This window comes from Panthera leo, chromosome B4 (genome assembly GCF_018350215.1).
Source record: "Panthera leo isolate Ple1 chromosome B4, P.leo_Ple1_pat1.1, whole genome shotgun sequence".
NCBI classification, from domain to species: Eukaryota; Metazoa; Chordata; class Mammalia; order Carnivora; family Felidae; genus Panthera; species Panthera leo.
In genome coordinates this window covers 138,091,328-138,105,844 of record NC_056685.1, presented here as the reverse complement: position 1 = coordinate 138,105,844, position 14,517 = coordinate 138,091,328, and the positions used below count along the sequence as shown (strand labels likewise).

Below are 14,517 nucleotides of genomic sequence, written 5' to 3'. Positions count from 1 at the left end.
CACTGTGCCTTCCCAGCACCACCGGGGAGATGCCCAGCGGCACCTCGCGCTCCCCCCGCCATCAGACTCCCCCGCCATCATGCCAGGCAGTCATGAGGCTTCCCGGGCCTCCCTCCCGGTCTGGCAGCGGCCGGGGGTTGCTGGGGCTGATCTCCCCGGGCACACCCCCACGGTGGTGCCCATCTGCCGCCGACACCTGCCGGGCCCCTCCTGACCACCACGGACCCCTTGCCTCTAGGCTCTCCCAGCAGGGACACGGACGGCCCCTCCTGCCTTGCCTTCCCCTCCAGTCCTCACTACAATCCCGCCAGCGGCCAGCAGCTCCGCCCAGCCTGGATGCCCAGGGCTTTCTGGTGGTTGAGTCACATCTCACTTCCTCTCCAGCCAGCTCAGCAGCAGCGAAGTCACGTTCTCCGCAGCCTCCGGTGTTTGGCGGGCTGGGCCCTGCTCTAAGGACCAGGAAATCTCGCTCCTTCGCTTCTGCCTTCTGGTCCAGCACCTCTGGGTCCTTACCGCTACCCTCCTCCTCCACACCAGCCCGCACACCACCTCCGTCTCGCACGCGCCTGCACGCACACACTCAGATGCTTACGCTTGCTTGAACTTCCTCGTGGAATGCTCGCGACACGATTCACACTCCTCCCTGCATTCTCAAGCATGGGCTGTTGAACAGAGGCTCTCTCTCCGTTCCGACCCAGGATGCGCCCAGCGTGCCTGCTCTACGCTCTGCCAATATGACACCCTGGTCGCCCATCGGGCACACCGCCGGGGAAAGACACGCGTTGTCCTCCTGTCCAGCAGGGACTCCGACCTTCCTCTCTGGATGGAACGAGAAAGGGGCTGCAGCTCCCGGACACCCGACCTGGGTGCTGACGCCAGCAGACGGCCCCCACGACACGCCCACAGGGGCCTGGAAGGGGCGCACGGCTCAGCCTCAACCCGCCGGCGATGCCCCTCGGGACAGCTGGGCACCCCTCCACCCCGCCCCCACATGTGACCCTCACACTTCTGCTTCCTGGACGCAGGGCTTGTGAGATCATCCACGCACCTCGCTGCCACAGGGCACCCCCGTCAGGGGGTGGGTTTTGTGGGAACCCTGCAGGTCGCTGGTGAGCCTGGTGCTTCTAAGAGTGAGACTCTGAGTCTTGTGATAATAAACGTTTGGACCAGAGGCCGGGCCGGCATCACCCCCAGAGCAGAGCTGACTGTGCCTGTCACACGGGACCCAGCAGACCCACAAACGTCAACCCAGAAAGAAGCAGGGATGCAGGTGTGGCACAGCAAGGGTCTGGGAGGGGGACCCCAGCGGGGGAGCCAGGCCAGCAGGGAGACACAGGCAGCGGGACCACGGCACGCCGGCCCCACATCAGGCCCCAGGAGCCTCACTCCCAGGAAGAGCCGCTCGGGCATAAGAGCACCCCCCCCCCAGCCCCACAGAGCCCCCGCTCAGTGAGCCCCTGGCCAGTTCCACCAGCCTCCTTAGATGCCCCCCAGGGGACCAGGGGAGACTGGAGCCCCCACACCACAGCAGGGAGACAGGAGCTTTGAGAAGGCCCAGATGGGAGGCCCAGGCAGCTGGCCACACATCCCACAGCACCCCCGGCAAGGCCCGGCCCCAGCAGATGGGGGCACGTGCCGGCCGGATCTCCAGGAGCCTCGCACGGAGCTGACCTTTGGTAAGCTGCCCCCACAGGCCCCCACCAGAGCGGGCCCAGGGGAGGGCAGAATGCTGGCTGGAGGCCTAGCCCGGCCTACAGCCCCTCCTCACTCCTCCCCGGCCTAAATCCCCCGTGTCCCTCCAAATGGGCTCCTGTGGCCCCTTCTCACCCCGCCAGGGGTCCTCCTGACCCCCAGGCGGGGCGGGCTGTTGTCCCGCGGCCCCCACCTCGCTCGTCCCTCCCGCCACGTGCTCCTGGAGGCAGCGGCCTCGCTCCCCGGCACAGAGCAGGTCCTTCTCGGCAGGTGAGAAGGCACGGACGGGCACGCGGCACAGGCACCACGCTGTGGGCCGGGCAGGTGGCCGGAGCCCCCCCAGGTCCCCGGCGGGAGCTCTCCCGAGAGCGAGAAAACAAGACCGGCTCCTCTGAGGCCCCAACAGCCTGCGTGGGAAAGGGCACAGGGCCGCTGCAGATGGTGTGGGGGCACGGCGCTCCCGTCCACCTGCGCGCCGCCCCAAGCGACAGTCACCCTCGCTGCCCTACTCACCGTGTCCTTCCCGCTGTCCTGCCCCGTTTTCTCTCGAGGACAGCCACCGTGCCAGCCTTCGTCCGAGCCTGCCCCACCGGCCGCTGCTCTCTTCGGAAACCCCCCGACCCGGGGCCGCGCGCGGGCCCACTGAGCGCTGGGAGCCGGGCGCCCGGCCCAGGCATGCAGGCACCCCGCTCCAGGGCACCACCCCCTCCCCAGCCCTCCTCCTCCTCCCGGGAGCCTTCCTCCCCGCCAAAGAGACCCGCACGCACGTGTGCAGACAGCCCCTCTGTGGAAACGGAAGCCAACGCGGAGCCTCACGTCTCTCGTTTCCAGAAAGGAAACTGCCCTCGGGGCCCTGCTGCTCAGGGGTGCTCTTGCGAGGGCCGCCCCTGCTCAGGTGTGAGTTCAGACGCGGGGAGGAGCCAGGCCCCACCGGGATCTCAGCCCAAGAGCTGCACGGGGTCCCCCGCAGCCTTCCTCCTCATGCTGCTGGAGCCAGACCTCTGGGCTGTGTGCACTGAGCCCCGCTTCCAGATTGCAAAGGGAGGCCGAGTCTGTGTGCCCTGCACCCACGGGGCGGGCTGACCAGGCGCAGCCGGAGGCCCCAGCTCCCCTCTCCCCACCTCCCTGCAGGCCGCGGGCCTTCTTAGAGATGCGCCGCGCCGTGAGCCCCCTGCAGCCTGAGTTCTGACGGCACGCCAGCGGCCCCGCGGAGAAGCAGCCGGACGCGCAGGCTGCATCCAGGCCCACAGAGCTGCCTCCCACGGCCCGGGATAGCCATCCTGGTCCCGCTCTGCACGCCGACTGGAATGGGCCAATTAAGGAAATGGATGGCAAAATGGGGAGCCCGGTTCCCACCGCGGGATGGAAATGTCTTGATCAGCGAGGGGAGGAGGCCAGAAGGACCCACGTGGTTACGAGGGGACTGTATCAGCAGGATGAGCTCACATTTCACTTAACAGGGACACAGATGGTTACTCGCCGAAGTCATCGGAGTCCTGGGCACATCCAGAGTTAGAGGGCCTGAGTCTCCTGCCCTGCCATCTCCAGCGTGCGGACCAACGAATCCCACGGCAACAAGTGTACCAGCACCCGCCCCCGCGCCCTACCCCCCTCTCCTGTGCATGGAACCCGGCTCCTTGGAGAACCCGCGGACCGCAGGGCTGGGGCGGGGCGGGTGTGCCAGAGAGGGAGGACGAGCTTGCACCCCACCGGGTGGGGCCGAAGCTGGAGCAGGCCCCCCAACAAAGTACGAAACTCGAAACCTAAAATCAGGCCTGAGTCCCTGATGACCTAAGACGGAACAAGGGACACCTGGGGGGGCTCCGTCGGAGGCACATCCGACTCTTGATTTCAGCTCAGGTCATCATAATGATCTCACAGTTCGTGAGTTCGAGCCCCGCATGGGGCAACAGTCTGGAGCCTGCTTGGGATTCTGTCTCTCCTCTCTCTGTCTCTCTGTCTCTCCAAACAAATAAAATTTTTTAAAATGTTTTTTAATTAAAAAAAAAAAAGACCGAATAAATTAGTGAATGGGGTTTGGAGACAAGTCTCCCCCAGCAGAGGATTCCAAACACGGTCCGCAGATACTCGGTCCTGGGGCAGCTAGGGCTGAACCCCTCCCTCCAAGAGGGCCACACACACGGGCTCCCCCCCAGAGGGCAGCGTGGACAGGGGTGGGGGTGGGGGAGCCTCAGCCAGGTGACCGAGGCGGACACCTCGGGGATCAGTCAGGCCGACGGCAGGCGCCCTGATGGGGCGGGACGAGGAGGGCCCTTCACCTGTGGGCTTCCTCCCAAACTGGGACCCCAGTCCAAAACACCCAAATTCCAACTGTCTAAACATTCCAATGTAGAGGGATCCTACAGTATTCCTAATACTTCTCAAGGCTTCAGGATCATCAAAAACAAGAAAAACTGAGAAACCCAGCCTGGACGGGCCTCAAGAGACATGAAAACGAATTTACACAATATCCTGGATGGGATCCTGGGAAAGAAAAAAGATTTGGGGTAAGAACTAAGGCTGAGTAAACTGCGGACTTTAGTTAATAACGTGTCAACATTGGTTCATTAATTCTAACAACGTTTTCACACCAACTAACATTAACAACAAGAGAAACCGTAGACAGAACTATGTGGAAATCTCTGCGTTATCTCCGCAATTCTTCTGTGTACCTAAAACTACCTTTCAAAATACAGTCCATTAAAACCACCACCACCAACATGCCGCCCAGGGCGGGATGGGTCACTCGGTGTCACTCGGCAGGGCACCCCGACACCCGCAGCCAGACCAGGCCCTGCCCTTGAGACGCTCCAGAGGACACGAGCAGTGAAGTTTCAAAGCCAAGTGACCCTACCATAATCAAGGAGCAGAAACGGTGGGGATGTCAGGGAGAGAGCCTCATGGACCCACGGCCACACAACCCCCCACCTGTAAGCATTCACTCCCAGACGCCGCCCCAGAGAATGACGGAAGGCAGGGCCCCTGTCCTCCCGGCAGCTCAGGAGGCAGGTGGGTAAACAGGCAAGCACACGCAGGGTGACTAGCACGGGGGCCCATGAGGTCCTAACCCCGCAGGAAGGGGAAAGCCAGGAAGGCTTCCTGGAGAAGGCAGGGATGCTACTGGCTCAAGGTCCCGGTGCACAGTGGGTAAGCTCGAAGCGTTCTCAGACAGCCATAGCAACCAGGGGGGCGCCTGGTGAGGCGAGCTGAGCCCCCTGAGGTTCTGAGAAAGGGGGTCTGGGGCCGCTCGGGGCCACGCTTCAGAAGAGCGATCCACAGCTACACGATGCCACGCAGACGGAAACGCAGCGTGCTAAGATGAGCAGACCCCCGGTGGGGGCCGGGGGTGAGCAGTGACTAGCTGCTAAGGGACCCGGGAGGATCCCCGGGTGACAGAAACGCTCGGAAATTTGACTCGTGGTGGTGGTTGTGCAATGCAAAACCTCGGTGAATCGCGCACCTGTAAGATATGCAAATTGCACCTCGGGAAAGACATTGCAAAAACAGACGCCTCTCTGCCTGCCCAGCCCCGCCTCCCCCAGCCAGGCTCCCAGGACTGAAGCTCCTTGCGCGTGGAGCCCCCTCGGCCCCCAGGGCCGAGCGAGGCGCCCAAGCCCGGGGCTCACCGTGGGGAGCGTATCCATCCACCCACTCGTTTCTGCAAGCTCACAGACCCAACAGGAGGAGGCAAGAACAGAGTCGGGAGGGATGCAGCGAGGCCTGCTAAGTGATCAGAGGCCTCTCTGGCCAGGGGAAGGGAGCAGGGATGTGTCAGACACAGGGCTCAGCCACCCTGGAGCAGCCCTGCGGGCAGCCTGGGCAGAAGGGGGCCGAGAGGGCGGGTGGGTCAGAATGGGGGCTGCGTGCCTCTCGGTCCCAGGGCGGGCGCAGAAGCACCCCCCACCTGCACGCCATACTGGCAGGACCAGGGAGGGACTCCTGCCTCCTCAAGCCACGTGCTCACCCCAGACAGCCCCAAGCCCCTGCCCACAGGGGGACGGGCTAGAAGCAGGGCCCCTTCCACGGATCAGGGGGAACCCGGCCCCGAGAGAGGGTGAGCTGTTCCCCCCACAAACGCCAAGACCCTGGACGGTGCCCAACACGTCTGGTTTCTCTCACCCACAGCTCAACCGGGGTTTGGGGGCATACAGGAGTTCTGGGTACGCCTGCCCTTCCCTGCCCCTCATCCCGAAGGAGCAGGAACCGAGCACAGTGCTTTACAGTTTCTGAGCACGCCCCACTTGAGAGAGAGGCGATACGGCTCCCATCCCGTGTCACGTACCTTTCCCCCCAGATCCGGTCTGAGTGCTGCACAACACGGCCACTCGACCCCAGCCAGTGCTGGAGATGGGGAGCACCTGCCCACCCCCACCGCTCCCCCCTCCTCCGTGGAGAAGCTGGCCGGGCCTTCCTGTGTGCTCTCAAACCCCCCACCCCGGCTTCTATATTCTACACCAACACCCTCGTTTACAGGTGACCTAGCTGAGGCCCAGGGAGGTTAGGCACCTTGCTCAAGAACACACAACGGCTGAATCACAACTTTTCTCTACCGAACCCCCCTGCTGCAGGTTAGGAACAGAGACCACCGGTTCAAACGTGGCTCTGCCACTCACCAGCTCGTGGCCTGCACCTCAGAGAGGCTGTGACAAAGGTCAATCATATAAAGCGTCCAGAAGGCTGTCAGGCCTGGGGTTGGGGACGCTCTTGCTATTGGCACATGTCTGAGAGAAGAGATTTCCTACCCTGATCCTAAACGTGCTGCTCACGTGTCTCTCACGAACCCCCAGAAAGAGCACGGCCTTAGGGGCCAAACAACTCAAACTCCCATCCGCCCTCCGCTACCTAGCTAAATGGGGTCTCAGGCCAGCCCCACCGCCTCTGTGCCTTAGTTTCTCTCAAGGCACAACGTGGCGAGAACACCTGGGCCAACGTCTGGCACAGCGGAGTGATTTCTAGGACTGTTACTAATGGTTTTTGGTTTTTGTTTTTTTCATAGGCCAGTGCTTCCTGTCTTCTGGCTTTACCACAGGGGACTTTGATCACAGGGCTTAAACATAATCACTACCCAGTCACAACTCAAACGCCCAGCAATCTCAACAATAGCCCTCAGATGGCGACTGTCATTAGTGGAGAATTATGGGCCCAGAGTCTCCACCCACCCCTTCCCGCAGGCCACACGCAGACACTAAAGGCCAAAAGAACATGGTTTTCTCTAATTAGGGAAACCCTCATTTTCTTCCCCCACCTCTGTTTGTAACAGAAGTCAGAGCAACCTGCCTTTGAGTTCTCAAGTTAACCGATTACATTTCTTCCTCGGCAGCCGGTTCCGAACCCGGGGCTGGGCTGGGCTGGGCCTGAAACAAACCAGCCACTAAACGACCACCACCTGGGGCGCCTGGGTGGCTCAGTCGGTTAATCGTCCACTTCGGCTCAGGTCATGATCTTGGGCTTTGTGAGTCTGAGCCCCGTGTCGGTCTCTGTGCTGACAGCTCGGAGCCTGGAGCTGCTTCGGATTCTGTGTCTCCCTCTCTCTACCCACCCCCCTCAAAAAATAAATAAACATTAAGAAAAAAAAATTAAACGACCATCACCTTCGGGGACCCAGGCCTCCTCCCACGTCCACCAGCCACACCTAACTGTTGAGGACTTGAACTCTTACCCTCTCTACGTGGGGTATCTGCTAGATTCTGCCCCGGATGGAGACCCAGTGAGAGTCCCCACTGCTATGCCACCGAAAAGCCAAGGAGAAAAGATCTGAAGCCGCTGCGATCCCAAAGACCCTGCAAACAGGCTTTCAGCTCCCCACCCCAAAGGCCTTCCCTCAAGCGCCATGTGAGTGGACAAATCCTCATCGAGCGGCTTCCCACCGACACCCCTGTCCGTGCCGAGCAAACAGAAGCTGCTTCCCCAGCAAGTACATCTGTATTCCTCCCACTACTCACTTCCACGGCCCACGTCTCATCTCCCCCGATTCATTTTCAAATTCTTCAGGCACGGGGACGCCCCACCACATCCCCCGATGCCGTCAGAGCTCCCCCAGGGCAGCAAGCGCACACAAAAATGGTCTCCTGTCCTCCTGACAACACGTAGCAGCCGCCCGCAAGGGGAGGAGGCAGAAACTCAGAGAAGGAGTAACCCTAACAGGTGCTCCCGAATCACTCAGGTCCCCGGCACGGCCACTAGGCAGGAGCCCCCGCCTCCTGACACGAAGAGGGCCAAATACCAGAGGCGAGGGGCCAGGCGCCCACGTGAGGGGAAGCCTACCAGCACCCCAGAGAGGAGCAGCTGGCTGGAGGCATACGGCTCCAGGATGGAAACCCCATGCCCGCACACAGCTGGTGCAGCTCGAGCTTCCAGAGGGAAACACCCAGACCAGAATTTGTAGAGAGCTGGAAGAGGTCCACCGGGGCCCACGAGGTGACGGGGTCCCCGATGGCACAACACTAACAGGGGTCACACCGTGGACACATCAAGGGAGCCCTCTGTTCTCCGATTACACGGATCCCGTCAAGACCGGCCTGGGTTTGGTGCTGGCGTCTGTCACATCTGTAACGTCGCCGTTACAGAGAAGATGGGCTGCAGGCTCGAGCCTCCCCTGGCAACGGGGCTCGCTGGGATCTGATAGCACTTTGTCTCATTGTGCCTGAGCTAGTATTCTATTCTGTTCTGTTGGACAGCAAAAATGGTGATTCAGGAAAAACGGGCCCGATTCTCTTCCTCGGTTCTAGTTGGTGAAGGTGAGGCCTAGGGAGGGCAGGGAAAGCGGAGGTCACACGGAGCTGGCAACCGCCGGTCTCCTGACACCCACTCCTGGCTGGACTTGACCGATAAGAGGCGGGCGAGGAGGGGGGCCTTGCGGCCCGCCAGTCTCGAGAGAGACCACCTGGTTCTTCCTCCCTGAGGGGTTCCCCGCCCGCCTCTGTAGAAGACACAGAGTAACTGGGCTGCCCAGGGCCACAGCAAACTGACCACGACTTTGAAACTTTCCCCAATCAGTTTCCAGGAAATGCCTTTCCCGAGTGCAAGCAGACAGACGTTCCCAAGGACAGACCCTGCTCGTCCCCAGGCCGCACCACTGGGACAGCCACACCCTACCAGCCAGGGCAGCTGAGAGGGAAGAAGGGCCAAGGAGGTGGGGGCCCCCATCCTAAGGCCCTGAAGACCCCTACCTCTCCCATCCCTGGGAACAGGCTGGCATCCCCTGCCCCCACCAGGAGTCCAGCACCGTCCAGGCTATGGAGGTTCAAGGCCCCTGCCCAATGGCCACAAAGTACTACAGAAGAATCAACACCACGGCCACGGCAGGGAGAAGGCCAGCCAGGCCAGGCCCCCTCCCTACACCTGGCAGGCGGCTTTCCAGGGTGTGCAGCAGGAAGGAGGACCAGGTTTACCTAGCTCCCGGATCTGAGGTGTCCCAGGTGACAGCCGTGGGATGTGCTTCCACCCAGCACGAGGCAGGGCCAACAGCTCAAACACACTCACCCAGCCGGACAGCGTGTCCTCGAACGGGTCCGGGAGACAAGTGGGACAGTCAGAGAAGCTGTGGCTGCTTGGGAGCAGAGGGCACTGCCAGCCTCACCCGGGTGTCCTGATCTCTGTCCTGGGTGTGCCTGGCCAGTGAAAGGCCTGCATCACCTCATCTAATCCTCTTACCAGCCCCCCTCCCCCTTTACTGGGGGGGTGGGGGGGGGGAGAAACTGAGGCACAGGGAGGCTCAAAGCCTTCTTGCCCAAGGTCATGGAGCAGGTGCACCATGGAAAGACTCCAAAGTCCTCTGTTAACTACCATGTAGCCCTGTCCCTTTCCATCCCGCCAGGCTCAGACTTAAAACAACCTCCAGAGCTGGGCCACTATGGGGGATGAGACTCAGCAAGTCTCAAATTTTGCATGTGGGAGAGGCTCAGAACTCTGTATTTCCTCCCCAACCTGCACAAGGAAGGCAAGAAGAGAACCCCATCCCGCAAAAGATCTCCCCAGAGCTGAATTTTCCCTGCCTCTGGAAATTTGGGGCTGGCAGCAGGCCCGAGATGAACCTGCCTTGGGGGGTGGGGGGGGTGGGGGGGGTTCCACCGAGGTCTCCAAGCCTGTGGGGCCTGCTGCCCCTCCCACCACAGATCCACTGTCAGGGGCAGGTGCGCCCGCCCACCCGTCTCTGGCTCTCCCTCCTCCCCAGTTGTAGGCCTGGACAGGGGTGCTGGCCCAGTTCTGAGCCGTGGGGACCCCAGGCTGGGGGCCGCCACACTCCTCTCCACCTCCTGGCCTGCAGGCGGCCCTGGGTCCCAGCAGAGCCCCACGAGCTAGAAGTCACAAACAAAGGGAGAGTAAACAGGGCAGAAAGAGGGGCGTAGGGAGGGGGCGAGTGGCCACAACTTTTTGGTGGGGTCGTTTCTGGGGTCGCACGGACCGCCGGGGTCGAGGGCTCCCACCTCCTCCCCTGTGCGCCCAGGGAGTGGATCGGAGGACGACCTCCCTGTCCCCACTTGGCCTCAGCGACCCCCGACCCGGCGACCAGCAGCACCCCAGCCCGGGCCCCGCGCCCCCTAGGCGTCCTCCGCTCCCAGGCCGGCCGGGAGCCGCGGGGCGCGCGCAGGGGGCGGGAGGGGGGGGGGGTGGCCGTGACGCGCGCTCCGGAGCCGCGCGGGACCTGGGGGCGTGTGTGCGGGGCGCGCCCGCGCGTGGCCCTTCCCGCAGGGGCGCCGGCCCCGGGCGCGGGGATGAGCGTGGCCGAGCGGGCCGGGTCGTGTCTCGGCCGGCCCGTGCCCGGAGCGTGTCTGTGTGTCCGCGAGGTCCGTGTGGGCGTCCGCGCGCGCGCCGCTTACCCTGCGCGGAGATCGGGGCCAACTCTCATTCACCCGCTGCGCGGCGCCCCCCTCGCCAGCCGCCCGGCCGCGCTGCACCTGCCGCCCGCCCGGGAGCCCAGCGGCGCCGGGGAGCCCGGAGGAGGCGGCCCCGCGGGTCCCGGCCACGAGCGCGGAGGCGGCGGCGGCGGCAGCGGCGGCGGCGGCGGCGCCAGGTCGCGCGCTCGCGTCCCGCTGCGCGGAGTCTGCGCGCCCCCGGCCCGGCCTGCGCAGCCGCCGCCCCGCCCCGCGCCCCGCCCCGTACGCCGCCCCGCCCCGCGCCCGGCCCCGCCCAGCGCGCTACCCCGCCCCACCCGGCGCGGCCCGCTCCGGGGCCCACGGGGATGCGCCTGTCCCGGGGGGTCCGCGCGCGCGCGCGCGCGAGCTCGATCACGCGGCGCCACCTTTGTTTGGGTGGCCCACGTGCGCGCCCGCCACCTGCGCCCGCGCGCACGCGCAGCGGCTCTTCCGTACCGAGGCCCGCCAATCTCGGCCGCGGCCACGCGCTCCCGCGCTTCCGTCACGGCGGAAGCCTCGGGTACAGCCACGCACGGGCACGCACGCTGCTGTCACCTGCCCGAGGCCCGCGCGCGGGACAGCCAGGGGACTCGCGGGGCCCGCCGGTGGTTCTGAGATGGTGACTGCTGCCAGTCATGACCCGCCTCCCATCGGGAAACCCCACAGTGTGCACCCCCTCTAGACTGCCAACACCTCGCAGGGGCTCCCCCTATGCCCAGGGGTGCTATCCAGCCTCAGAATCTGGGCCTCTGGGCTGGCCCCCAGCTTCTCCGAATCTCGCCTTTGTCATTGAAGGGAGCCCTGCCGCCACCTGCACACTCACACCACACAACGGGGCAGGGCAGCAGAAGAGGGGTCCCACTCAAAGCGCTCCTGCCCCTGGTCTGGGACACGCCCCTCCCCCGGGAGAAACCTGCCCCGACCTGCGCCCCAGGACCCAAAGCTGTCAAGCTCACAGTACAGTGCTCCATGGACAGGTAGAGAATAACCCTCAGAACCCCAGGCCCTTACTCCAGGTTGGGGGTACCCCTATCAGCTCCCCACCGGGGTCTAACCAGGACATGGCTGTAGGAGATTGGGCTGGGAGCCTCCCCTCTGTCTGGGAAACTCCTATCCATTCCTCCAGGGACCCTGGGTCCCTGGAGCACTCCCTGGGGCAAGATTCAGGGTCCCTTTTTCGTCCACCCCAGCATTCTCGGCCTGCAGAGGCAGCCCCTGTGGGCCAGGGTCAGAGGCGAGCGTTCAGGTGAGCTCCTAAGCAGGAGCCTGTCCCTCTCTGTGACTCAGTTTCCTACCTGCAGAATGGGAAACGACATGACTCTGGAGTAAGGGAGCTAACAACATAACCTTCCTTCCTCTCACTCCACCAGGCCTGCACAGCCCAGCTCCAAAGCCCCCAGCTCCACGAAGCACCCCTTGACCAGCCTGGCCAGAAACAACCCTGGCCTCCCACCTGCTGGAGGGCCCAGCAGTCCCCTACCCGGTACCTACCACCTCCTGCCTCCACCACTGTGACTGACTGCATTGTTGTTGGTTATGTTCTTGTCTCCCGCCTCGCCCCGCCCACTCTCCCCACAGCCCACCTGGGGAAAGACCCACGCTGTGAGTCCCTCCTCCCACCCCCACCCCCACCTGATGCTGCTGGCAGGGAAGTCACAACGCGTGGTCCCCGCCTGGGGGACACGCACCGACCGGATCCCCCTCAGAGTGGTGCTGGATGTTACGGGGGGACTTCTACACTGCCCTGCCCGCTGGCTCCTCAGAGATGTCCTATCACCTCATCTACAAACAGGACCGTCACAGGCTGACCTGTGTCCCCCAAGTCAATAGGCTGAAAGCCCTAACCGCCCCCCCCCCCAAGTATCTCAGAATATGACTGTGTTTGGAGATAATTACGGTAAAACGAGGTCCTCAGGGTGGGCCCTCACCTAGTCTGGCTGGGGTCCTCATAAGAAGAGGAGATCAGGACACAGACACGCTCAGAGCAGCCACCGGGCCCTCAGGGCCACACCGCAGGTCGTCGGCCAGGCCACCGCTAGCTTCCCAGCCCTCTGCTCGCAACTGCGCCAGGTGAGCATTGCCAAATCCCGGGCTGGGTTGGCAGCTCTTCTCGGAGGAGGAGGCCCGGGGGGTTCCTCTCAACCCTGGGGCCAACTGGGCCCAAGGAATCAGTGTCCTGGCCACAGAGCCCCCACGAGCATCCAGGGGGCAAGATGACCGGGCTCAAGTGAAACCCTGCGTGACAAGCAAAGGCAGGGGACGTTGGTGGCCAAACGAGGGCCAGAAAGAAATGAGGGGGAGTCCTGGGCAACTTGCCTCAGACCCCGCTGTGCCCGTCCCCACCCCTCTGCTCCCCGCCCCTTGCACTGGGCCTGCAGGTGGGGCAGGTGGGATCAGTACAGTCCCCCCCGCACCCACCTGCCCCGTGGCCACCCCGGCTTCTCCTTCTCTGACCGAAAGTCCTACGGCCCACCTCCTTGCGCGGGCTGTGGTCTCTGCCCAGAGTGCCCTCCCTTCCCCTCACTGGCCCCAGGCACCTTCTTCTGATCGGCCAGCCAGGCACCTCACCTCCCTCCAGCCCAGCACCAGGACCAATGTGTGGCCTTTGCCTCTAAGACTGTCTCTCTTGTCAGCCTGTGCTCTGCCTGAGGACAGGGACCACAGCTGACCCCCTCCAGCCTCCCAGCCTCGGGCCTGGCCCACGGCAGGGCTGGGGTACTGTCCCTCTCTGCGAGCCTGGAATTTTCTCTGGCCATCTTAACTCTCATGCTCCCATAGAGGTGGTGTTCTCAAAGTGCCTTCTCTTTTAGGAAGACTTTCTCTGACTGTTCCTCTTCTTGAAGCTCCTACAGGGCCCCTCTGTCCATCCTGGACTCTTCTAGAAGAGCCCACTGCCGGGCGGGGGGGGGGGGGACCTTCCTCAGTTACCCTGGCCCTGGCAAGAGCCTCTCTTTGTGCCCTTCCCTCCTGGCACCCTCCTCCCAGGCACCCTACCCTCTGTACCTGGACACCAGCGTCCGAGCTGATGCCCCATCTTGGACTTTCAGCTCTGGCTCTGGCCCTCAAACATCTCTTTTGGGGACCCACTGCCTCCCTGCCAGCTGCCGGTTCTGACCTGTGGCCCCAGCGCCGTTAAAACCTTAAGGCCCTGCCCAGCGTAGGTTGGGATCACCCAACCTCCTCCAGAGGCCAAGAGCAAGACTGGGCCGGCTCTTGGTGACTCTGCGTCCTCAGATACACCACCTAACCCTCTGAGCCTCAGTTTCCTCATCTGTAAAGTGAAGAAGATGCCCACCGTCAGGCTCTGGTGGTTAGCACTGAAGAGGCGAGAGGCAGCCTCCAGGGGAGGCCAAGGGTGGGCAAGGCCTCGAGGAAGGGTCTGGAACCAGGGTATACGGGGCCTGCCTGACGGCCCAGGGGGCTGAAGGGCTGATGCTTCTGTGTATCCTGTGAACGTGGACACACGTTTATACCTCAGCACGTCCCAGCGCCTTGCACGTAAGGCACTCCGCACAGGTGGTCAAATGACACATGTATTTCCATCACGTTAAAGTGCGGTTGGGTAAGAGGCACCTTCAGCTGAATAACAGCTCTTCGGGAAGAAATGGGCCACCCGCCGCTGTAGCAGACACACTGCCCTGTTACAAGCTGTGTGGGCATCTCGGAAAGGTGACCTTGGAACAAAGGAGCGTCTCTGAGCGCAATTCGAGAAGAGAGATCATCAAGGGCTTTTCTGGCTTGTGGCGCTGGGGAGATTGCGTTCTCTGCGGAGCGGGGGCCCTGATGGAATTCGTGGCTCCTTAGCGGGGCTTAGCCGGGTCCCGTGCCGCGGGGGGTGGGAGGGTGGCCGGCAGCCCCCAGCCCGCGCGGGCCCGGGATGGGTGCTTGTCACCGGAACTTAGGGTTCTGGCTTCTGAGACTAACGGAGCGTGCCACCTCGTGGCCGCGGGCGGCAGTGCAGGGGCCGGGC

At 63.3% G+C, this 14,517-nt stretch overlaps 1 protein-coding gene across 1 annotated transcript in view; it reads right to left on the bottom strand.

Moving 5' to 3' along the window:
* GRAMD4 (GRAM domain containing 4) overlaps window positions 1-10,632 on the bottom strand; it is a 72,296-nt gene extending 61,664 nt beyond the window's left edge. Inside the window, exon 1 of the mRNA XM_042948142.1 lies at window positions 10,512-10,632. Coding sequence (XP_042804076.1) covers window positions 10,512-10,540 — 29 coding nt within the window. The 5' untranslated portion in view covers window positions 10,541-10,632. The remainder of the gene's footprint in view (window positions 1-10,511) is intronic.
* Window positions 10,633-14,517: the final 3,885 nt, after the last annotated feature.